Source organism: Microtus oregoni, unplaced genomic scaffold (assembly GCF_018167655.1).
Source record: "Microtus oregoni isolate MIOR12 unplaced genomic scaffold, Mior012 000001F_ref0000356, whole genome shotgun sequence".
Classification (NCBI taxonomy): domain Eukaryota; kingdom Metazoa; phylum Chordata; class Mammalia; order Rodentia; family Cricetidae; genus Microtus; species Microtus oregoni.
The window spans coordinates 9,263,368-9,289,645 of record NW_024543060.1 but is presented as its reverse complement, the minus strand read 5'-3'; the positions used below and the strand labels follow the sequence as shown (position 1 = coordinate 9,289,645).

At 45.3% G+C, this 26,278-nt stretch overlaps 1 protein-coding gene across 2 annotated transcripts in view; it reads right to left on the bottom strand.

The window, feature by feature from the left end:
• The window catches only part of Pebp4 (phosphatidylethanolamine binding protein 4), a 210,536-nt gene that overhangs the window by 76,786 nt on the left and 107,472 nt on the right, over positions 1–26,278 (bottom strand). For both annotated transcript variants that reach the window (XM_041669325.1, XM_041669316.1), the window contains exon 3: positions 22,204–22,302. In XM_041669325.1, the coding sequence (XP_041525259.1) occupies positions 22,204–22,302 (99 nt within the window). The remainder of the gene's footprint in view (positions 1–22,203; positions 22,303–26,278) is intronic.

The window sequence follows — 26,278 nt, the reverse complement described above, 5'->3', positions numbered from 1 at the left end:
CTGGTGGGAGAAGGACGCAGAGACAGCTAGTGCCCTTGCCCTTCGGTTGGCCAAATGCCCGAAAGAGTAAAGCTGGTAATTCACAGGCACCCTTAGCCTCAGGCACTGGTCTCCCGTGGACAGCCCTACCCCCAGCCCTCCTCCCACCCCTCTGAGCACCCAGGGAGAGGCTGAATCGTGTGGGCTCCTAGGGTGGGAGAGGGTAAGGGGCCACAGTGTTCGCTGGGCTCCTGGACAGACCCAGGATTGTGGGTTGCGACAGGAGGCAGCCTGGGCCCGGGAGCCAAGCCGCGCCGCTTCCGGCGTCTCGCTTCCCTCACCTCAGCTTTTCTTCCTTCTCCCTGAAATGGTACAGTGCGATTTTCATGCTGCACAAATAAAGCAAATTCATATCTATTCATTGCCATCTCGTCCTCATGTTCAAGCCTCTCAAATTTTAATTTGGGAGCTTTTAGAAAGGCAAATTTATTTGTGACACCATCCAAATTCTATTTTATTGGAATTCTATTCTCAAAGGATGTAGTTGACTCCTGAGAAAGCTGTGGGCTTCTCCTTTTGATATTTTCCCAAATGGTGTGTGTGTGTGTGTGTGTGTGTGTGTGTGTGTACACATGCATGCACATTCTCTTTTGGATTCTCTGCATATCTTATGTACAAACACATAATGCATATTCACAAGGCAGCCACAGAAGTGTGTATATATACATATGTGTTTGTCACATGTATGTGTAATACAGTGCAGACTCCCATAAGCCAATATTTAAGTTCTATCTAATTTATGTAACAAACATTTAATAAGTACTCATGATTCATTAAACACCATCCTAGGCCCTAGGCATAAAGCAGTGAGCGAGTTGGATTAAAAAAATAAAAAGACTCAGTCTTGGAGAGCTAATATTTAAATTCATGGGATTGTTAATAAAAGGTTGCCAGCAAATGTCAGGAACTACAGTAGGTGAGCTGGCTATGGGTAACGTCACAGACCAATCTACAGAGTCCAACAGTGGTGTTTGGGTTTCTTGCCATAGATGACCACTCAGGGATGTTGGGGCTTGGTCCAGTAGAGTAAGAACTTCTAGATCTTTCTAAATTGTCAATGAAAAGAGATGGCAGCAGGTTGGTGGAATATTTCTATGGTGACCTGTGTGATTTGTGCGTATATGTGTGTGTACATGCTTACCTCTGTGTATGTGTGTGTGTGCATGTATGTGTGTGTGTGTGTGTGTGTGTGTGTGTGTGTGTAGGCCAGGGGACCAGGGGACAACCTTGGCTGTTGAGCCTCAGGTGCCATCTACTTTGTTTTTTGAAACAGAGTCTCTCACTGGCCTGGAGCTGCGAGGCTAGACTGGCTGGCCACGAGCCCCGGGGATGTGCGCAAGGAATACAAGCACATGCTATCATGCGTAGCTTTTTAAACATGGGTTCTGAGCTAAGCTCGGTTCTTCTTACTTATAAAGCAAGCACTTTACAGACTTGAGCTGTCTCCCCAGATCCCTCAGGGACCTGTTATCTTTTGAGCCCACAATGATACTGGATTTTGACTTTGGTTACAACTCGCCCATGCTTCTAGGCTTCCACGCTTCCTCCTCCTCCTCTGTAAAACCTTCCTTGCTCTTACCAGTTAGCACCAACATTTCAAAGACGCCCTGAGTCTGTGTGAGTCATCCAGCACCTGACATGCCTTGCCTTATTTAAGTGTGAGTAGCCCTGTCAAAGAGCACTCGGAACTCCAGGATGTTGGCTCTGCCCATAGGGCACTCTCAGTCCAGTACTGGGACAGACACGTCATCTGGAATTGCAAACCGAGCTCCAGGTGGATGGCAGAGGCATGTGCCGGATGTCATAAAGGAGGTAGTGGTAGGGAGGTGGTGGCAGGGTGCCCTCAGGGCTTCAGAGCCCCCTAAAGGAAGCCTCCGGACCTTTCTTAGTCCTCCCCATCACCCCTGGAGCTATGATGGTCATATGCTCTGCTCTGCAGTTTAATTTTTTTAGACAGCACTTAAAATATGGTGATAAAAATACATATTATATAATATTTGGAAAAACATCTAAGCCCAAAGAAGAACATAAAAACCACTTCCAATCCTACAGCTGCTGCCTGGATTTGACTCTTAGGAATATGTTGGTGGGTACACTTTCCAGTTTATTCTCCCATGCAAATTTCCCCATACACCCAAATGGGGTAGACTCCATCTAATTACTTTTACTGGGCTGGAATTGCCCTGCGGGCAGAGCCAGTGTCCTTCATGGATGGACCTGCCAGCATTCCCTGACTACTCTTAGATTAATTATGGGTGAACCATTTTTCTTTCTTTCTGAGGCAGTGTCTCGTTAAGTAGCCCAGGCTAGCCTTGAGCCTGGAACCTTCCTGTTTCAGCCTCCCACATACTGGGATTACAGATGTGCACAATTATGCCAACATCTGTCTTGAGACTTGTATTGGTTTTGTTTGGAGAGGGCAGATCTTGTATATCCCAGATTGGTCACTAACTTGCTATGCAGCTGCTGATGGCCCTGAACTTCTGTTCCTCCCGTCTCCACCTCCCTTCACATAGACCAGAGGCCCACACTAATAGAAAGCAGAGCTTTGTGTGTGCTAGGCGAGCAGCCTGTTGTCTGAGCTGCAGCCATGCCCCATATCTTAATGACTTTTGATTGGCTTTTTTTTTGTTTCACATAGCAACGTGGCATACATATCTTGATGAGGTCCTTTTATATTGTGTTTATTTTGATAGCTGCATATTATTCCACATGCCACTATTAGCTACTGATCCTCTCAATGGGTAAACAGGTCATTTCTAATTTTTAACTTACACACACACACACACACACACACACACACTAATTTGTAAGTAGTATAAACTACCTGGCAGTAAATTGTAGATGATACGCTTTTCACATCCTCTATAATTTTCTGAATCAGCCCATTACTTAACATGGCTGATTTTATTTTGGTAGATAGCACTGTTCAATATAATTTTTGTACAGGTTTCTAGAAGGAACCTTGGGTCAAAGCCTGTATAACATGTGAAAGGTATTTGACATTTGGTGCACCTGGCAGAATCTCAGCAATTTATACTCCCACCAACACCATATGAAAGGACTCTGGGTATTAATTAATTAATTTAAAAACAAAGCCGTAACAGGTGGTGGTGGCACATGCCTTTAATTCCAGCACTCAGGAGGCAGAGGCAGGAAGATCTCTGTGAGTTTGAGGTCAGCCTGGTCTACAGAGCAAGTTCCAGGACAGGCTCCAAAACCACAGAGAAACCTTGTCTCAACAAACAAACAAACAAAAAATAAAAAAGAATCAACCAACCAACCAACAACCAACCAACCAAACAAAAAAGACCCAGAACCTCTCCCTCCCTGCAAAAACAAACAAACAAACAAACAAACAAAGCTACATTTAAAAATTGCCAATTTAATGGCCATAGTCACCATGGGGCAGGAAAGTAAATGATTTCTCATTTGGTCTGCATTCCTCACTGCCTATGTCTATTTTTCACAGATTTATGACGCTTTTCTCTGAACAGAATTTTCTGGGCTGGGAGTACGGTTCAACAGCAAGGTGCTTGTCTAATATCCAGGAGGCCGTGGGTACCATCCCCAGCCCCACCCAAAACATCCAATTTATGTCCTTTGCTACTTTTTTAATGTAATGTTTTTCTATCAAGGGCTAAAATAGATTGATAACTGTTCAAATTTATTGTGCCAGACTCTGTCCTGAGCATTTTACATACTATTCGTTTCTTCCTTCCCGTGGGGTATGTGCAGGGTTAGCCCATTCTAAGTGCTATGTGCGCCGTGAGTGTGATGACATTTTGTCATCTGCACATCGTGTCTTTCCCCTGTGCACTGCCTTTTAATTGACCTTTGAAGGTTTTGTACTTAGAGCGTCAAGGTTTTCCACCATGTTATAAAAATGTTAGTGTATTTTATTCTTTAAAAATTAAAATTTATATATCTTATTTCACATAGTTAATTTAGAATTTATTTTGATTATTAGATGAGAAAGAACTTCAATAACCTTGCTGTTGTGCTAGAAATGGAACCCAGGGTCTTCCATATGCTGGGCAAGTGCTCCATCACTGAGCTACAGACCTAGCTCCTCCTAACTTCTCCACGCTTTGAGACGCAGTCCCAGAATGTTTTCCAGAAAGGCTTGAAACTCATGATGTAGACCAGGCTTGTCTTGGCTAACATAATATTTCCCTAAAGCCTCTTAGAGGGTAACCTATCCTTTCTCTTTTGTTCGAAATGACCTCTTCACCCTGGGTTGAGTATTCTAGTTGGTTCCATATCTTCCTGTTCCATCTCAAGGATATGTCTGTGTATTTTCCTGCCATACCTATACCTTAAATTCCTATAGTTTCACACTAGGCATCAATATCAGCAAGACTGTTTCATCTAACTTCCTCCCACTAGTACTCTTTTGTAAAATTTTCTTGAATATAGCTTATGAGTCTTTTTTCCTTCTAGGGAACACTGGATACCTTAAATTCCAATAATAAAAACCATTTTAAAAGGATTTATTTATTTTTATTTTATGTATATAGGTGTTTTGCCTGCATGTTTGTGCATCGTGTGTGTGTGTGTTTGTGTGTGTGTGTGCGCGCAGTGGCCATGGGGGCCAGAAAAGGGTGTTAGGTTCCTTTAAACTGGAGTGGGCATATGGTTGTTAGCTACAATGTGGGTACTGGGAATGAAACCTGGGTCCTCTGGAAGAACAGCCAATGCTCGTAACTGCTGAGTCTTCTCTCCAGTCTATAGAACTTTTATATTGCATTCTAATAAAATCATTGTTTATCAAACAAATTAATTTGGAGACTCTCAGCTTATGAACTTACATATACATGCATATCTGCATGTCTATATCTACCTATGCATATATATATGTATATATATATACACCTATACATATATGCATATATATCTATCTATTTACATATTCATGTATCTATCATCTCTATCTTCAAGCCTTTCACATATTTTCTAAAACATTTCATTGAAGTTTTCCATATTTATTGGATTATTTTTTTTTTGCTGTTTCATACCCATTTACTAGTATAACATATAAATAAATAGATCTATCATATTTTCTGAAGTATCAGTATAAACAAGATGGATTTTGTGCTTCTAAGTGTCAAGGACATTTGAAGAGGAGCATCTTAGATATGGAAATGTGGTGGTTTCAGGACTGTTCTGTGGTGAAGAGGACCATGATGTGGAGTATTTACAATGGCAACAGCAGCAGACAAAGCCCACCAAGTTCAAAGCATACAGTTCCTTCAAAGTGGCGGACATCCGGTACCCATATTTGGCTTCACGTTGTGTGTTGCCAGAGACTGAGAGTCAGATGTTGGCAAATCCAGAGGAGGGATTGTAAACAGCATTCTAGACTGGCAGGAGTGCCAGGCTGTTGGTCTACGGCATCGTCTGGTTTCTTCGGCAATTCTCACATGGTGTGCTGTGTGTATGTGTGTGCGCATACGTGTGTTTATTGCATTTCTCCGTGGGCTTGTTGAGTTTCTTGAGGCCATTTGATACTAGCCTTACTAACCTTCTATAGCTTCCTACAATGCCAAGTAGAGTGTTGACTGGGGCAGGGGTGGGGGAATGGAGGTATGTGCCTGGTCAGTCTTGCATGGGTTGAGTAATCTTTTGCTATTGAAACTATCAACGATATGGCCAACAGTATGGAATGGAAAGAAGGCTTCTCCACCTAGCATACGGTGCTGGCTCTGGGGAGAGGATGCATCGGCTATCAGAGTTCCCATATTTGCCCCCATGCCATCTAAGAAGACATTCTTGCCTAGGTCAAGAACCAGCTATTTAGTCGATGTCAATACCCCAGGTGGCAACACCCAAAGGGGCCATGGTAGTCAGACAGTTGATTCATCATCTAAACTGGCAGTATACTGGGGCCAGGAAGATGAGCAATCTCACTGAGGTCAATAAACCCATGGTACCACAGAGAACTTTGCTGTGGCAGAGAAGAAGGAAGAGGCTGTTTGGTGAAGGGGAATGGAGGATATTTGGAGGCTGGTATCTTAGTTAGGGTTTCTATTGCAGTGGATAGATAGACACCGTGACCATGGCAACTCTTGTAAAGGAAAACATTTCACTGAGACGGCAGCTTACAGTTTTCGAGGCTTCGTCCATTATCATCATGGTGGTGCACAGGAGGATATGGTGCTGGAGAAGGGGTTGCTACATCTTGATCCATAGGTAACAGGAAGTAAACTGAGTGCCACACTGAGTGAAGCTTGAGCAAAGGAGACCTCAAAGCCCATCCCCACAGTGACACACTTCCTCTAACAAGGCCATACTCATTCCAACAAGCCACACTTCCTGATAGTGCCACTCCCTATGAGCTTATGGGGCCCAATTACATTCAAACTACTATGGCAGGGAAGGTTGTGGGTGAGGAGCAGTGGTGTGTGGTCAACGTTGGAGGGTGTATGGTTTCCAGAGGAAGCTATGAGAAGACCTCTCTACTAGGCCATTTTGATCAGAAGGTCCTGGGGAAGAGAGGAGTTCTTGAGAGGGACAATGTTATGACAGCCTGGCCATCCATTACAAAAGTGTCAAAGGCAGTGGGGTCAGAACTGGTACTCTACACAGGCTAAGGGTTGATGCCAATGCATACGGTGAAGCTCAGAGTACAGAGCTGGACATGCGCCAGTGCAGGAAGGAGGGAAGTAGAGCCTTCCCAGGGGGCTGGGAAACTGGGGCAAGCACCTCGAGATGGCTAGGGAATGAGAGAGCGTGGAATTGGGTGCTAAATTGTGCGGCACACAACCTGTGCTAAGTGAGAGGTGGGGGGAAGGGCCAGGTCCTGGAGTCCCAAGGAAGGTACCTGAAACAAGAGGATTTTTAAATGGAGTGATTTCAAAGGAGAAGTGTTCAGAGAGACAGGGTGCAGGGGGGATTGGTCATTCTTTTTTTATCTTCTGCATTTTGTGTTGCTGCTTTGATACCCTGAGGGGCACTTGTTCTGGGACTATGTCCCTGTCATGGCTGGCTACTTCCGAAAGTCTGTAAGGCCTCTGCCTGCAAGCACATCCGTCACGTACACACCAACCAGCCCTGAACCCATCCCTTCCATCACTTCCTCTCCCTAACTCTCTCATATCTTGCCAATAGTCTCTGACCTGTGCCACCCTAGGGCGGGTACCAGGCAGCTGGAGCATACCCCCATTGCCCCAGAACCCACTGATATCATGCCAGCTCACCAGTTAGAGCTTGCTTGCCCTGATTCTGCTCTTTCCCTGCAGAAACCACAGAAAGGGCTCCAGGCCACACTCTCCTCTGCCACCTCTGCTTCCTGACACGCCCAGGGACTTCCCCATGTGGCCTTGTGTGGCACGGCACAGCAGGCCTCCTTCTGCCGAAACTGTGAGTGATAAAAACTTTCAGTGGCATGACCCTCTTTCCTGCCATGCGTATAAAGTATGACATGGATGCCCTTGGGAAGAAGGGAGGCAGGCAGGCAGGTTATCAGTCCTCAGGGCCATTGATATATAGGGAGGACCAGATTTTGCAGGGAGACAAACTAGGGTGAAATTCTGCTCTTTCCTTTTACTCTCCCTGTTGCCAGAGCCTCCCAATTTGATCTTCTCCGAGAGGCCCATGCAACATTCCCATTTTGTTTATTGCCAAGCTGAATGTGGGGCTCAAGTCAGCTCACAGCTTCTTCCCATGAGTGACTCTTTCAGCCAGGCCTTCAACTGTGTTGTTTTCGTGCAACATTCATTGGCAGCTCTAAAGCCAACGTGGAAGATGATTTCGGAGTTAAAGATGGGTGGATTGGGAAAGCTTTTCTGATATCCCTTAAGTTGCATCCCTTGGCCAGGGTCAAGTGAAATCCCAAATGCCGCATTTTGATTTCTGAAGGGAGAGAAGGTGAGAGGTGAGTTTCCCAGGGTGAGCTTCCCCTTTCTTCTGTGTTAGTCAGACCCGAAAGATGGGTCCCTTGGCACCCCTGGAGACCTAACTAACCACCTACTAATCTCCAATGGCCCACCAAACATGAGCTGAGGGGTGGCTTCTGTCATCTCAGTAATGTTGGGATACTAGAGACTAAAAGTTAGGACTCTCCCTTCATTGTGGACCTCAGGTGTCCATGTCTTCATGGGTATGACCAAATAAACCTGAGGTACCTTCTGGCTCTAGAGATCTAGAAGGTGTGAAGGAGGGAAGAGCCGGTTTGTGGTGGCAACCTTGTCCCAGTTTCAGGCACGTGTTGGAACTGAGCATGCGTGTGTGTGTGTGTGTGTGTGTGTGTGTGTGTGTGTGTATAGAGGTCAGTGTCAGCCATCTTCCTCTACTACTCCCCACCTTACTTTGTGAGACAGGGTTTCTCACTGAACCTAGAACTTACTGATTAACTAGGCTAACAAGTGCTTAAGACTCTCTCGTCTCTACCTCCTAGTGCTGGGGATTTGAACTCAGGTCGCGTGCAGGAGCATTTTATCCACTAGACCATCTCCCCGACCCTGGAGCTTTTGACGCTTTACAGCAAGGAAATAGAAGATTTCCCCTTCCCAGAGTCCGCCCAGGGCATTGAGTATTTGCTAGCCTAAATCCCTGATAAACAGCACCTTGGGCTACAGGGGGCACACAGCATGTGTCAGCGTCCCTGACAGCGACAGCTCAGATTTATTCCTAGGAATGGGAGCCAGACTGGGGCAGGTGGCATGCTAGCTAGTGGAGTGGAGTGTCCTGGCCGAGGAGGGGCTGCAGAGGGCAGCAGATGTGTGTCTAGGAGCCAACCCTCACTGCTCAGGATTCTTCTTTACCACGCATCACCAAGAGCTGAATGTATGGCCCCTTTCTCTGCCCATCCCAATCCTACCTGACTTCAAAGCCCCACCCAACCTTACCTCTCCTTGGCCTACCTGACCACCACAGTTTCTCTGAAGGCCAGGCTCTCTGTCCTGATCTTCCTTTAGTCATCCCTACCTGCCTCTACAAACAGGGCAGGTATCCCAAGCAAGTTTGTTGGCTGATGAAGCCATACTGAGGAAATGTAAATGTGGAAAGAGCCCCCATTTTCTCCCCAGAAAGGAAGCAGTTCACAGTGGGAGCTTCTGAGGGTATATGTTCTGTGTGAACTTAGGTGATCTCATAAGAGCCTCGCTTCAGCCCTGTGAGTTGCCTGGTGAGTCTGCCCTTTACAGATGGGGGCTCCCTGAGGGACAGAGCACACGGACCCAAGTCCCCTAGATGCCTGGATTCCTGCTCCTGCCATTGAACTACCCTGCTTCCGAGGGCAAAAAAGGGCCCCACGTCCTGGCTTTTCTCTCTAGAAACACCTGTTTCACATGTGCATCAGGCCCGGGACCACAGGCAGGGTCTGCACAAGCAGTAGAAGAGGGGTCGTGACTGGACCTCTGCGCACTGCAGCCTTAAGGCCACTTTCCAGGAGATGAGGGTTTCTTGTCGGGGGAGGGAATGGGGAGACAGCATATCTCCCAGGGAAAGGGGTGCGCGGGACCCGAGCTTACCTCCTCAGAAGCGGTTTTGCACAACACGTAAAGATGGGCACCCACACACGCAGTGTGCACGGCATGCACACATACACACACACAGGCCTCCCCACCCAGAGCAACATGGCTTCCCAGCCACCTCAACCCTCCCCCCACCAAACCCCGTCTCCCTCCTACCCTATATGTGCAATCTTGTGAAAACTCCACCACTCTTAAGGTTAATAAGGCTCATTTGCTTAAGATAGCACCTGTTTCTATGGTGACTCCTGCCACCCAGAATCTGTTCATCAACGGAGACAAGAGAACAGTGACTTCCACCCTCTTTGAAAGGAAAGAGCTAGTTCTTCGCGGAAGGTTTGATAGGCCAGCAGCCATAGAGCTCTGTGCATTTGTCCTTCCACCCCTGGAGGGGGGGTCCATCCGTGTGCCCTCCCCCCAATTCTGCAGATATGCTGATTCCTCCACGGGAGTATGGAGGAACTCTGGACTAGCTTCCTCCTCCTCCTCCTCCTTCTCTCCCCCCCCCTTCATCTTCCTCCTCACCATCTTCCTCCCACTCCTCCTCTTCATTCTCCTCATCTTCTTCCTCCCTCCTCCTCCTCTCTGAGAAACAAACACTCCAGCTAAGGAGGGCACTGTACTCTGGGTCACCAGCTACTCGTCCCTTACTTCGTGATCTCCACACTAGCTCCACTAGGTTCTGAGGGGCCGAGCTGGCTAGCTGATGAACCCGAGGATGCTCCTGAGTCTTTCTCCTTAGCCTCCTCCTCACACCCTAAGTCTCTAGCCCTAGCAAGTCTGGCTTCCTGCAGCTGCCCCCAGACATACCTCCTGGCTGGGGCTTTATCCATCCCCAACATAGCCAGGATGCTGCTGGCTCCTCCACCCCTCCTCCTTAATGAGAGCTGTTCCCGCCCTGCCCTACTCTGTGGCCCACTGTGGTCTTCTGGTTAATAGCTGAGGTTTGCGACAATGACAGGCAGTAGTACTAACCACTGGGGGCAGATCACTAGGGACGCAGGTTCCCAGGCAGGTGTGACTAACCATAAAACTCCACTGAGAATGATTCACCTTTTTAAATAAGTGAGAGCGACTTCCATGTTCTCCCTCCTGCAATGCTACTCTTGCTGGTATTCGGAAATACCCTGTAGACTGGGAGAACAAGCATGCAGGGAATTGCTTGGAACTTACAGCTTGCTTTGTGTGTTCTGAGACCCGCCAGGGCAGGTTGTGCTCATGAACAATGTTTTTGCAGAAAGAGGGAGAGCGGCTATGTAGAGGACCCGGCCCAGAGCTCTTTACTATGGGAACTTGGTACCAACCGGCACTGAAGTTCACCTGCCTGCCTCAGTGTGTGCGGGAGACATAAGAGATCCACCCGAGAGCAGAGGCTACGGTAATGTCACCCACCTGGCCAAGTGGCCTGGCAGACAAACCTTCAGAATCCTGCTCCCAAACTCTGAAATGTCACCCAGTCCCCATCAAGACAGAGCTGACTCCCCATGACTTCTGAGATCCCACATCTCTCAGCATGGCGTTCTGCTCCATCAATGCAGGCTTCTGATGGGCAGCGCCCGAGTCCCACACTTGACTGTCAATCTAGCCCAGCCTCCGGTCCAAGTCCTTCAAGGCAGCTTCACCCCCTTTGTCTAATCCATCAGCAGGTCCTGATGGCTCCTGACCTCAGGGCAGGCCCTGAAGCTGTCTCCTCCATGTTTTCTACTCTTGTCTTGGAGAAGACCATTGTCATCCCCCATGAAAGAGCAAAATTGTCTCTTGGGGCCATCTACAGCCATGGCAGACAGAGAGAACTTTTGGAAATGCAAGCCCACTTTTATGATATTTATTTATTTATTTATTTAGAAACAAGATCTTGCTATATTGCCTGGGCTGGTCTCAAACTCTGGGCTCAAGTGCTCTTTCTGCCTCCTATAGAAGAAATTGCAGGTATCTGGTTTTGTACCCGACTCCCTGTCTTTTTTTCTCTTATGTTAAATAATTTTTTTTTCAAATGTATGTCTGCATAACATGTGCATGATTGGTGCCAGTGAAGGTCAAAAGAAGGTGACCGATCGATCCCCTGTAACTGGTGCTATGGCTGATTGTGAGCTGTCTTTTGGGTGCTGGGAATCTAACTCAGGCCTTCTATAAAAAAACGACAAATGCTCTTAACCACTGAAAAACCTCCCTCAACCCCCAACAGGTAGTTTCTAACTCAGGTCAAAACCCTCTGTAGTTCATGCGCTAAAATCCTTGCCCCAGTCTAGGCAATGGCTTTGAATTGATGTTTCTTAGCCCTGGTGTATCTGTTTTGTTTTTGTTTTTGTTTTTTTTTTTAAATTCCTTTTCCTTTCTTGCAATAAGAATATTTTATATGAGATTTCCCCCTTGAGTTCTGAGTGTCTAATACATTGTTAACAAGGAACTGGAACTTAATTATCTCGCCTAATTGAGAGCTGTTCTCTGGCAACGTTTCTCCCCTCCCCATCACCTCTCCTACACATTTGCCTCACCTGGGAAACCTTAAAAAAAACTAAGTGGCTACTGAGCCCGATGCCAGGGCTCTGATTTCACTGCTCCAGGTGTGGTGTCCGGGGAGACTCTTATGAATGGTAAGAAACATTAGAACCTCCATTTTCACGGCCTCTCTCCTGAGCACTAGCTCTAGCCACACTGGTGTCCGACTCCTTCTGCCTGGCTGATGTTCTCTTTACTTGGTAACACGGTGACCATCGACTTGGCTCACAAATCCCTTCCTCTGGGCGGTCTGCTTCTAGCCCTCTTTTTCATTTCCCATGGTCCTCAAGACTTCACTCCATCCCAACACTCCCCGCCTCTATATCAGTCATTGTTTTTCTTCGCTGGTCTCTGTTGCCAGACAGGAAGTTTTTTTAGAAAGAAGGCGTCTGATGGCGTAAGCTTGCAGATGACTGAACGGAACCTGTTGCCTAGGACATGCTGAGCACATGCCGAGTGAAGGAATGAATGGACAGCCATGGTTTGAGCCGGTGAGAGAAAGAGAGATCGAGAGAGAGAGATTGAGAGAGATTGAGAGAGAGAGAGAGAGAGAGAGAGAGAGAGAAGCCATGAGCATTCTTCTTTAGTGATCAAAAGCCTCCTCTTTTTCCGATGTGGCCTAAGATTATCCTAACTGTCTTAACTCCTGCATTATGGTTTGATGCTCTATTATTATCTGAGAATTCAGGTTTAAATTAGTTTAGGAATTAACACCAACTTGTCTTGCTCTTTTCCCCCATGAACCTCTGACATACCAGACCTTCCCCATCCTGAATGCACAAAACTGACCTGAAACCTAAATATAGAACTTTACATCAATTCCTATTAAATCTGTTTTTGTTTTGTTTTGTTTTGCTTTTTGCAGTGAGGGCCCCTACTTCCTGTTTGTCAAGAGCAACTCTTTTATGTTCCTCATCATTATTAACTACTTCCTGAAACTCTGTGTGACCTACAAATATGGTGGCATGTGATCCCTCAGGCACAGAACAAGGCAGTGGCTTGTCCCCAGTGACCTACTTTGCAACCACTGCTAATTCACTTGTCAATGCTCTTCAGAGCTGGCTTGTCAACGAGCCACAAACCCATATCACCGCACAGTCAGTGAAGCCAAGCCAGGCTCCCGTGATTGGTATGGTTTGAGCTTTCTCATCAAGATGGGCTGTGCTTGCTTAGGGCTCCCTTCCGTCCAAGGGATCAGTGCATGTGCCTGTGAAGACATCCAAGTGGACTGGAGTGACCGGCTTTTAGGGCACCTGTGTGGGTTCCTCAGGTTGAGTTTATGAGGAGAATTTTTAATTTTGATAAGGATTGGCTAGAGTGATGGTTCAGTGTTCAGAAAGAGCACTGGCTGTTCTTCTAGAGGATCCAGGTTCAGTTCCCAGCACCCACCCACAGGTAACTCACAACCACCCGCAGTTCCAGTTCCGACACATCGGGCACCCTTCTTCTGGCCTCCAAAGTTGTCTGCACTCATACAGTGAACACACACATGCTTAGGAACACACACATTCGCATACGGCTTTATGATCATATCTCTTAGCCCCTTCTGGATCCTGGAGGCGCAATTCGTCGAGAGCTCCTGACCCACTTAAAGCACCTCATTTTTGCAGATTGTACAAGAGCTTGGGTGTGGGGACACCACAGACAGGTCAAGAGGAGGCTGTGCAGTCTTCAGGAGTGGGCCCGGGCCTGAGGCGAGCGTAGAATCTGGGTTCCAGTAGGAGAGCTGTCTGATACTGTTTAGATTTTTAGAAATTTTTAGTGCCTGCCCCAATCTCACAACCCAATCTCCTCCTGCTAGGCCCCACTTATTTTTTTCAAAACAAAATATTTATATTTTATGTGTGTAGATGTTTTGCTTGTATGTGTGTACCAAGTGAGTGCCTGGTGCCCAAAGAGGTCAGAAGACAACACTGGATCCCCTGGAACTGGAGTTACAGGTAGCTGTGAGCCACCATGTAGGTGTTAGGGACCAAACCCAGGTCCTCTGAAAGAGCAGCAAGTGCCTCTTCACTACTGAGCCATCTCTCTAGTCCCTTGACTGCTTCCTGGAGTCGCTCCTGAAGGCTACCCTCCCCCCTCCTTTTGTGAGTGCTGATCTCCTGGGGTGGTTTCTAGACAGCTGGCTGCTTTCTTGGGGGCTGGTCACCTATCACCTTAGGGAAGTGTGGCCAGGGCAGAGGCCCTCACTCTGGATGTGGCTTCTACCTTAATGCTTTTGATCATTCTCAGCATTGCAAACAGGCAGAACTTCCCTCAGACCCTGGGAGCATTCAGAGAGTCTACCATAGGCCCCCGAGCCCTGCCTGTATGCCTAAGAACTGCTTGCCATAGTGTGTTGGATAGTTTTAATTTTTTTGTTGTTGTTGTATTTTTTTTTTTCCAGTTTGACCCCAATTAGGGTCATCTAAGAAGAGGGAATTCAACTGGGAAGCTGTTTCAGTCATATTGGCCTGTAAACAAGTCTGTGGGCATTTTCTTGATTAGTGACTGATGTGGGAGGGCCTGGCCCACTAGGGCAATACTGCTCCTAGGCAGGTGGTGCTGGCCCGTATAAGCAAGCAGGCTGAGTGAGCCATGGAGGGCCAGCTTCCCTCCTTCGTGGTCTCTGCTTCAGTCCCTGCCCTGAATCCCTGTTAAGTCAGGTAGATGCTTTCCTTGCTTCACAGGTTGCTTTCAGTCATGGTCTTTATCACAGCCGTGGAAAGGAAACTAGAAAACACAGGTTAGGTAACTGAGGCCCAGGGGACAGTGGCAAGCCCAGGACAGGGACAGGTTGGGACTAGGGGTGATAGTTGGGTTTGTTGCACCACTCTGTCCAAGCAGAACCAGGGTGTGTCCAGCCACAACCCTGCGCTGCTGGGCTGCTGGAGCTGGAGAAGAACAAGACTGTGTGTGTGTGTGTGTGTGTGTGTGTGTGTGAGAGAGAGAGAGAGAGAGAGAGAGAGAGAGAGAGAGAATGTTTTCTGCCTGCTCCAGGAATTCTCCTGGATGGCAGAATTGGTTTCCATAACGACTTTCTGATATAAACATATTTGATAAAAATAAGTTAACAGTGGAGCTGTGGTAGAGCAGATTCTCAGAGTGCAGGGAGAGAGAGGGAGGGAGGGAGGGAAGGGGAGAGAGGAGAGAGAGAACGCCTTGAAGAACAACATTTTCTTTCTTGTCCTCCCCTCCCTCTTCTGCTTACCACAAACCCACTGGAACCCTTTATCACATCCTTATGTACACAAGCCCCCTTTCTTCCTGTGTGCCTCGCATCCATGTGCTCCCTCCCTCCCTCCCTCTCTCTCCCTCCCTCCCTCTCTCTCTCCCTCTCTTCCTCCCTCTCCTTAGTTACCTGAAGTACTGCAGTATGTATGGGATAATATGATAAATTCATTTCCAATTCACTGCATTATCCCTTGAATATTTTAATGACTCATTGAATGGAGTAAAAAAAGCTATTTCAAATGAACAATTATGCTGCATTAGTCTAAGGGCTGATTATATTTAAACACTGCTCACATGGATAACAGGACACAGCGACCTCAGCATAGGAGAGCTAATTTGGCTCTTATCTCCAAATAATTTTACACCGCAAATTACCGTGAAAACCTAAAGGGCTTTAAAAACATTCATCAAAAGATAATATTCCACTTTGTAGCAACATTTTATTTAAATTATTTTGAATGGGAGTGAAGGCATCTCTGGGGTAGGACAATGACAGCTGAGTGGGGGACTGTGAGTGATAAGAAACTGGCGAGGGGTTAAAAATAAAGCGGAGAGTATTGGGGAGGAAGGGGCTGCGGCTCTGACCCGAGGGAAGTAAGTACATAGAAGCCCGAGCAGCCCAGGAAGCCTGCACTTTGCCCTGATGCTGGGGATGGGAGAGCGCTGGTCTGGCTCAGAGGTCAGTGGGCAATAAACGGAGGAGACAAAAGACTGACTGCTCCCAACCCTGGCATGGTGCCACACTCCTGTAATCTTAGCGCTTTGAAAGCAGAGGTGGGAGAACGGCAAGTGCCAGTTTGAGGCTAGCCTGAGCTACAGAAAGAGTCTCTGTGTGTGTGTGTGTGTGTGTGTGCGTGTGTGTGTAGAGCAACACACGTGCACACACACACACACAGAATAATAATAAAACAACCCCTAAAATAATAATAAAGAAACAACAACAAAAAAGGAATTACTTCTCTCTTCAATTTGCCCTCTTCATTTCTATTGGTGGTCCTAATAAAGATAATTTATTCTGCTTATTGTTGTTAGCTGGGTTCTGAATATACATACATACATATGCCATATTCCATAATTATTTATAGGTACATATGTAAAGCTTGCTGCTTCGTTCATTAGGAATGAGGACAGAATAGTACTTTCTGTGGTGCCTCTTTCTAGGAAGGCTCTTCCTTTGGGTGAATTTAAACTCCTTTTTCCTTGGGTAAGAACACTCTGTGTCCATTTTTCAGTGGAGAAGCCAAATTCTCAGAGATGTCAGGGGAATTTGCCAGCGATCTTTCAGGAGCACATTAGAACATACTTTTTTTTTTTTTAAAAAAAATCTATTTAATGTGTGTGCACAGATGTGTGTGTGTGTGTGTGTGTGTGTGTGTGTGTGCATATGTGGAGGACAAAGGACAACCCTAGCGGTCACTCTCAGGTGCTATCTTTGAGTAAAGGTTTCTCATTGGCCTTTAATTTCACCAAGTAGCCTAGAAGAGCCCCAGGGACCTTTCTTTCTCTGCTTCCTCAGTGCTGGGATTACAAGTGTGTGCCCAGTTTTTCCCATTTATCTATTCATTTGTCTGTTTACTTTAACGTGAGATCTGGGAATTGAACTCATGCCTTCCTGTTTCCAAGGCAAGTGCTCTACTAGCTGAACTATCGCCCAGCCCCACTGTGGGTCACTCAAATACATGTTGACCACAGAAGTCAAAAGCAGGGAGAGCGAATCCTGTCTCTGTTTGTTAGGTTTTCTATTCCTCTTGTTCACCTAACATACTTAGAGGTTATTTACACACACACACACACACACACACACACACACACACACACACTATAACCTTTTATTACAGAAAAAAATCCAACCCTATAGAAAAGTAGACAGAATAATGACCCCTTAGAGGTCCCTTTGATTTAACCCAGAATTGCTTGCCATTTACAGCTGCCAAAGGTTGAGGGCACTGAGTGAAAGGGGGAAGTGTGAACTTGGCGGCTCCTTTTCTTTTTTAAAACAAAAAAAGACATTCAGGACAAATTTTAGAATCATTGACGGTTTCTAGGAAGATTTTCTTTTTTGGAAGAAAAAAAGGTACTCGTCTCCTTAATTATTCTTCATATTCTTTGTCACCAGTCATGATAGTCTTTGTGGAAAAGCATTCATGTACCATCTTCCTGTGTTTAATATTCCCATTAACAATAAAAAAAAAGAGCCTAATGAAAATATCTGCATGAAAAGCTCTGAGCGCTAATTCCAGAGACAAATAAGACAAGGAGCCAATAAACTCTTCTCCTGGAGTGAGTGATGCAGACTAATTGATATCTCAATAGGGCCTCAGCAGAACTGAAAAGCATCTGTAAAGAAACCTGAGGACATGGCACCGGGGAGGAGGATGCTATCCTGCTGTGGGATGCTAGGAATCCCTGGTCCTTTGTTTGTGTTTTAAGGTGGCATCTCAGTACAGAGGCAAAGCTAGCCTGGAACTCCAGCCTTCTGAGTGCTGGGATCACAGGTGTGTGTCACTATGTCTGGCTATGACTAGGAATCTTTTTCACTCCCTGAGAGAGTTTCAGAGAGGGGCTGATGAGCACCTCGCGAGTTATGTCTACATCCCTCTATCCCCTGGCACGGCCAGGTTGGGTGGGGGTGGGTCTCTTCTACCTAGTCTTGTTGCTGAGCCCATGAGAACCGACAGGTGAAGGGAGTTATACCCAGAACTGCCTCTGGACCCTCATAATACTTCCCCTGCGTAAGACATCACCTTCCTGGATTTCATCTGCTTTCGTGGCTCTAGAGCTCAAGGGGTACTTGGCTTGGAGCAATGGCCATAGCAGCAGCACAGCGCCCAACTGTTTAAAGCCAGCTATGTGCTATGGGCTTTTGCTCTAAGTATTTTACCTGAAATAACATAGATAAACATTGTTTTAACAGTGTGAGGCAGAGGTTATAAATATTTCCACTTTACAGATGAGCACATTGAGACACAAAGAAGCTGAGCAGCTTGCCCAAGATCACACAGCCAATAATGGTTGGTTTGGGATTGGAACCCGAGTGGTCTGACTCGAACCATTGCTCTTAACCACTACACAGGACTGGTCCTATTTCTTGCCTCTTTCGACCTCCGACTCTTTATTTAAGATGTCCTCATTCCTAGAACCTTATCCTTTTCTGGACCCTGTGAGCCTGTCTTTTGGATGGAGTTGGAGGAAGGTGGCTACAGATGTTCCCCATGGTCCTGTTCTGCTCCGGATCACCTTTGAAAACATTATCTCCACTGAAGAGGTTCCATGACCATGACTTGTCCTCATGTCCAGTTATATCTGGCTGTCTGACACCAAGGTTAGCTTATGTTCCTCCAGGTTTCTCTCTGTGGCCATTGGGAATCACAGGGCCATTGTTACTCTGTTTGCAGTGACTTTACTACATGGTTTACTGATGAGGGTGTTTGGGTAATGGTGGATGCGTGGGGTGTAGTTTTATGGGGTCTAAAACACAGACCAGGTATTCGTTATTATGCCAAGGTAGCATCCCACGGGCAATGTGCCCTGGAAGCCTCTACTCATCCAGGAGAGTGCTGGAGTCATTGGAATAAGACAGATTGTTTTCATCTTACAGAGGGGCATGGTGGTCTCTGGACATAATGGGACGACTGATAAAAGACGGATGGACATGGTGGGACCCCACAACAGTCTTGTATGATATGGATAGTCTAGAGTATGGGACACATATCCAATACCTGTAGCTACAATCTACTAAAACAGCTAGCAGAGGCTGTCTTTGAACCTTTCTAGCCCCTGCTTTCCTATCACTTAATGGAGCAATGCTAAGTCACAAAGTGATTGATGTTTCAACCGTTTCCAAAATGCTTTTATTTGAAACAGCCTTACGGGCTGGGGAGAGATGGAGAGATGGTTCAGCGGTTAAGAGCACTGACTGTTCTTCCAGAGAACCTGAGTTCAAGTCATAGCAGCTCACAACTGTCTGTAACTCTGGTTCAGGGAACCTGACACCCTCATACAAAGATACACGCAGGCAAAACACAGATGCACATAAAAAATAATTAAAAAAAAAGAAAACAGCCTCACGAGTAAGTGACACCAACTGTCATGCCAGGTCTGAGTGCTACAGCCTCCCCGACCCCAGAGCTCCTCTGGAGGACTTGGTCAGGGCGGCTCCCCCACCCAGAGCTCCTCCAGAGGACTTGGTCAAGGTGGAAGCTGCTACTTGTGTGTCTGCGAACCCTTTCACAGCACGGCCAGGGAACTGGGAGGCACCTTAGAAGATGCCTTGGTTATGGCCAAAGTCTTCATCAGGGCCATAACCAGGCTGCCTCTGTCCCCTTGAACTTCCTAGGAAGGTCCTGGTACCTGGAGGTGAGCCAGTTGCCAGGTAATGGGCCCCTCCCCACCCAAGTTTGTGAAGTTCTGTGGGGAGGTGGGCTCAAGAACTTACATTTCTCCATGGTATCAGACTGCCCTTCTGTGTGAACCTCAAGTTAGAGGACAGGCTCCTAGGCTTGGCCAGAACCCCCACCCTCCACCCTTCTTTCAACAGAGCTCCGGGACCTGAGACCTGAACCCACTTGGCTGATGCTATCTTTCTGGCTAGCAGAACACAGGGGCAGGTGGCAGGGCCAAGTAACTCCATCAGGGAAAGCCACAGCTTCCTGCCGGGCACCCAGAAGAGGGAAAGTGGGTGGCAATGTGACTGAAACCTGAGCCTCCTCTGGGCGAACGGGAAGTGAGGGCCATGCCCTGGCAGGTGGCTGTGGTTAAGCGCTGTGGCTTAGCAGGCTTGCCTGACAGCTGCCACCTGTCACCTGCCTCCTGCTGTGTCTCTGAGCAGGGCTTCTGGGGCTAAACCCTGGCTCACAGCACAGAGCTGGAGTGAGGGCTATGTCCTGGGTGAGTATCGGGGTGACGGGAGTAGGTGGCATGGGGTGTCAGACATCCCTAGGGGTTCTGTCACAGTCCCAACTGGGAAACCATTCTGCCCATATGGCTTTTTCCTCCGGCCTAAGAGTCCCGACTGGAACCTTCTCACAGGGAGCCCTGTGTGCATGTACCTGTGCAGGTGTGTGGGTGTGTATGGGGTGTCTATGAGTATGACCTAGAAAATTCCTTTCTTGAACTTCTACCCCGTGAACTTTACTCAGGTCTGGAGAACAATGATGCTCTAGATGGAAGCCAGTCTGACAAACCGCCCATCTATTGTGCCCTCTACTCCCACGCCTGCCACACACATCAAGACCCTCCCGTAACACTGTCCCTTATTGTGCTAATTGCCACGTTCTTCCGCAGTCCACTGCTGCTTATGAAGCCCCACCTGGGCTACAACCAGGCTGTTTCCGAGGAGGCATGTCCTCCCTGAACTTCCTCGAAGGGTCCTGGTGCTGGGACATTGGTTGGTTGCTGGGCTTACTCCCCCCTCCCTATTCACCTATCTCACACTCTGGTGTGAGAGTCTTCCCTGATGAGGAGGCAGTGCCTAGTTAAACTGATGTCCCTGCCTCTGCCTGTGGCCCCAGCATTCAAGATACTAGTCTTTGCCCCTGTGGCTTTCTCTACATTTTCTAGGGTGTTATGATTTTTGTTTTCGAGACAGGGTTTCTCTGTAGCTTCGGAGTCTGTCCTGGAACTAGCTCTTGTAGATCAGGCTGGCCACGAATTCACAGAAATCTGCCTTCTTAGTGCTGGGATTAAAATCTTCCCCGGGTGTTCTTCATGGGGTCATCAGGATGACCATAGGAAGTCAAGAGAAACAGGGAGTGTCTGGTCTCTGGGCCGGCAACCAGTTCTTTCTTAACTCACAACACATTCAAACTTCATTCTGCTAGTCTATTGTCTTAGAAGGCAGAGGCCTTTCCACGTTCTTTGCAAAAGCTGCGTGTAGGCTGTCTGGGCACAGATTTCAAAGGCTACAGGCTAATGTGGATTTCTCCAAAGTATTCTACCAGGCCGCTCATGAATTCGAGATTCCGTAATTGAACAGGATTGGGAAACAAATGTGGGTTACATACAGCTAGACCTCTGTTCCCTGTGGGTTCCACATCCTCAAATTCAACCAAAAGCAGACTGGGAAAAAAAAAATAGAGAGAGAATTACATCTGCGAGCAAGTGTAATTTTTCTCTCCCCATCATTGATTCCCTAAACAATACAGCACAACATGATATCTAGGCAGCGTTTACATCGTATTAGGTGTGATAATCAGCTAGAGATGATTTAGAGCATCTGAGAAGAAGTACACAGGCTTGTCTCAAACACTGTTTTATATAACAGACTCATGGGAGTTCCCTGAGGGTGCTGAAGGGTGACTGCGATGTCTATTATGATAGCGGTATCTTTAAAAGTCCTCTTGATGAGATAAGTGATCACACCAATTCAAGCCAGGAGATCTAACACTTGTGTTGGTGTAGTGTGCGCCTCAGACGTACTCTGAAAAAGGCGAGCTAGGCTCCTCCCCAGCTATCATGAAACCAACTCACAAGCAGCGACTTATTTCTATATAAAGAAGGGAGCTGTGCCTGCATTCTTTATGCGGGGACACATTCTCCTACTGCCCCTCATGTGGCAATAGGAAGGGCCATCACATGATCCTCCACACCCTGCTAATCAAACTGGAGGACTCCCGCCTCCCTGCACATGCATGAAATCCACAGTGATGTGCTTATGCCAAATCTTAAACTTCCAGAAGTTTTGTGAGTCGGTTCTTCAGTCTCCAATACTTTGAAATGGTATCAGAACAGGAGACCTCTATCACAAAGAATAACAAATGCACAGAATCGGTGTTTTCTGCTGCTCTTGTCCTGAGACCTTGTTCTCTAGCCCACAATGGCTCATGTTTAGATGTGGTCTTAGGAAACTTGGGCATCTGATCCAGAAGGCCTCACTCACCCTCCATCTCCAGCCCTCTCGGATGAATGCTAAGAAGCCACACAGGAAGATGACCTCAGCTACATTAGAAACCTTTCTGACAACACCCGTTGGTCTCCTTACTGTGATGTTGGACACCACCCAGTGTCTCCAGTATTTCATCCTGGGGTCTCTCCTGCTGGGGGCATCCGGATCCACCATCACCAGCAGGTACTGCGCACCCTGTAACACACGCATCAAGAAGTAATGTAACATACATTGTGGCTGGCACTCGATAGAACAATACCAAAGGGGAAGGCTCTACCCGCTTTCCAATGGAGAACGTAGTCAATGCCCACCATAGCCCACCTGCTTCACTCTTGATCCCATGGTATTTCCCTCATGATGCATCCTTAGTCTCAGAAAAAAAAAATGAAGTCTATGAAATAGTTACTAGGACTCTTGGCCTTGTGGAAGAAATAAATCCAAAAAGATTTTACTCTCTGAAGCTGTCATTTCTCTCTCATTAGCATTTAGAAAATTTAAAGTTAATAAAGCATTGTGCAATCTATCTTTGGTGGTCTTTACTACTCTTTTTTGTTTATTAAGTAGATCTTTTAGAGTTTGATTAGATCTATAACTGCTTGCCCTGTAGAATTGTGTGGTATACCTGTAATATATTTTATGTTGTAATATACAAAAACCTGTTCCATTTTACTAGAGACATATGCTGGTGCATTGGCAGTCTTTATTTGTACAGTTATACCCACGATGACCATAACTTCTCACAGTCATGAGATTATAGAACCAGCCTTTGCAGAACTCAAAGTCAATGCCCATTGAAATCCTGAATATCTATCTATGGCATGGTGTACATGGTTTAATCTTCCAAACTCTACAAAATGAAACATGTCCATTTGCCAAATTTCATTTCTTTGAGTACCCTTTGGGTTACTTCCTGAAGGTAGTGGAGTTTGGTTGTACAAGGAACATTTCCTTATAATTTTTTTGGGTTGTTGCCAGATGATGGAAAAATCTTCTTTTAAATCTTTGCTACTGACATGGTATTTTTTATGAAATTCTGAGGTTCCTAGCACATTTTCTACCAATAGTTGATCAATTTCATCATTACCATGTGCTAGAGGGTCTGGAAGGTCTTTATGGGATGTAATATGTGTTACATATAAGGGATGATTTTATTTCTGACTACTTCTTGTAACTGGGTAAATAATAAAGTCAATTCTGTATTATTTGGAATAAATTCAGCAGTTTCAGCATGTAAAACAACTCTTTGTGCATATTGAGAGCCAGTAACCATATTAAGAAGTTCTTTAAAATCTAATAATACCATGAGAATAGCATATAATTCTGACTTTTGAACAAAATCATCAGGGCTTTGAGTCACTTTATTCAAATTTCCTGATTTATAACCTGTCTTTACTGATTTGTGTGTATTAGTATGGAATGTAGGGGCTCCAGAAATTGGTGTTCCCCATACAATGTCAGGAAGGATCTAGTTAGTTCTCTTTATAAGCTGAATTCTCTTGTTTTGGGATGTTTATTGTTAATATCTCCAAAAATTACCAAAAACTCTTTGCCAATGTTCATTTTTCTCCCATAAAGAGAAAATTTAAGCATTAGTAAAAGGCACTACAATCTCTGCTGGGTCTATTTCTGCTAATTGATGAAGTTTCATTTTTCTTTTTAGAATCAACTCAGAAATTTTCTCTACATAGGTCTTTAATTTTTTTACTCTGTGTGGCAAAAATATCCATTCTAAGATATTATCTTCTCTCTGCATTAAAATTCCTGTAGGGGAATGTTTTGAGGGTACTATGACTGAATGTAGTTAAGATTTGGAACCACACAACCCACATCCTGTGATTTATTTTCTACCAAAGACAATTCTCTCTCAGCCTCAGCTGATGATTTTCTAGGACTATTTAAGTCCTTATTGCCATGTAAGGTTTGAAGTAAATTACTCAGTTCTTGCGTTGTTCATCAAATTGTGGGCTGTAGCCAGTTAATGTCCCTCAGAATTAGTTGAAATTCATTAAGAGTCCTCAATTGGTCTTTCCTGATTTGTACCTTTTGGGGTTGAATTTTTTGTAAACCTATTTTATTTATATCCTTTGTAATTAATAAACTCTCCTCTTTGTACTCAGGAGCAACTTGTAATCCCCAGCAAGCAAAATTTTCTTTACTTTCTCAAACATTTTCTCTAAAAAAAAAATCTATATTTGAATCAGCTAGTAAGATATCATCCATATAATGGTAAATTATAGATTGAGGAAACTGTACATGAATCATTGCCAATGGCCATTGTACAAAATATTGGCACAGGATGGGGCTGTTAATATTCCTTGTGGGAGAATCTTCCACTGTTATCTCTTAACAGGATGAGAATTTTTATAAGTAGGCACCATGAAAGCAAATTTTTCTTTATTCTTTTCTTGTAAAAGTATAGTGAAAAAAAAACCAGTCTTTTAAATTAGTAACTATAATAACTCCTTTAGGTAATAGAGAAGGCAGGGGGATTCAGGCTGTAGAGCTCTAATCAGCTCCATTTTCCAGATTTCTTTTTAATAATAAATACAAAAGAATTCCAAGAACTGGCCTATTCTTCAATATGTTGAGCATTTGGCTGGTCCTGTACCAGTTGTTTTGGTAATTTTTCTGATGTCAAAGGCCATTGTTCCACCTAGACATGTTTGTCAGTTAACCATTTTAAAGGTAGGACTTTTGTTACCTTTGAAAGATCAGGAGCTGTCGTGCCGTGTTTTTGTACAGACTGAATGCCTGGTGAGTGTTCTTCTAACACCTTTTAGTCTTTTTCCCAGAAACATGTTAGTTTGTTGTTTGTTTCTAAGATTGGAGGAATGTTAATCTGGGTATTCCATTGCTGTAACAAATCATGTCCCTATAAATTCATTGCTATGTTAGCTACATATAGCTTTAACTTTCTTCTCTATCCTTCTGGCCCTATACATTCAACCTATATCGTACTTTGTTTTACCTGCGATAAAGTTCCAATCCCTAAAGGCTCATCATTTACCTCCTGAAATGGCCAATTTGGGTGCCAAGATTCTGGGGCAATTATTATTACATCTATCACTGTGTCTACAAGACCTTCAATTATACCGTCATTTATTTGGTTTTTTAACTTTGGTCTTTGATCATTTATAGAAGTTGGCCAAAATATTTACTTTATGGTTTCTCCTGAAATTTTTGTTTTATCTTCTAAAACTATCCTATCATTCAGAGCAGTATGAATTTTTACAATAGGCATTAGGTCCTCTGGGGAGGAGTTTCTCCCATGGCGACAAGGAAAGACTGAACCAAATTTGACATGGGGGACTGAGAGAGCTCCCCAGGGCATTTCCCAATGGCAAAATGTTACCATCTTTCCCTTGTTGATCTGAATTTATTGATCTAATATTAACCTTTATTGTACCTTCTTTATACTCCAGAAGGTAAGTGCCTTCTGTTTGGATTATTCCCACAAGAAACATTGTTTCTAGGAATGCCCTGTCTACAATCCCTTTTTAGGTGACCTTGTTTGCCACAATTAAAACACCTGACATTTTGATTTTTTTTCAAGCTTCTGGAAATCACATCTTCTGTCCAAGCATCATCATGGTTATGAGATTCAATATCGACTGTATCTCAAATACATGGGTACTGATCTTGCCTTTAAAGGCCTAACTACCCTTTTGCATTGTGAATTAGCATTTTCAAAATCCAAATATTCAATGATTATTTGTTTAGCTTCTGAATTTGGTATCATTCTATTTATAGTTGAAGTCAATCTTTGTAATAAAAAAAAACAGTGAAGGTTTCTTTTGGTCCCTGTATAACTTTAGTAAATGACTCAGTTCTCTTTCCAACTTCCTCAAGTCTGTCCCATGCATTCAAAGCTGCAGTGGAGAGCCAAGGTGTGGTCATCATATACAGATTGTCTTTGTACATTAGCATAATCACCCTCTCCAAGAAGTTGGTCTTGGGAAATTTCAATACCTTTAGCCCTATTTCGTTGCTCAATGGTCTTAGCTTCATCTTTCTACCAGGTCCTCCACTGCAATTTAGGACCACGCTCCAATACTGCTATAACCAAGCCTTTCCAGTCTCGTGGGAAAATTCTGTTACTAGATGATCATGAATTCAACATCTGCATCACAAAGGTGAATGCATATTACATGAGGCCATTGCTTCCTTAAAT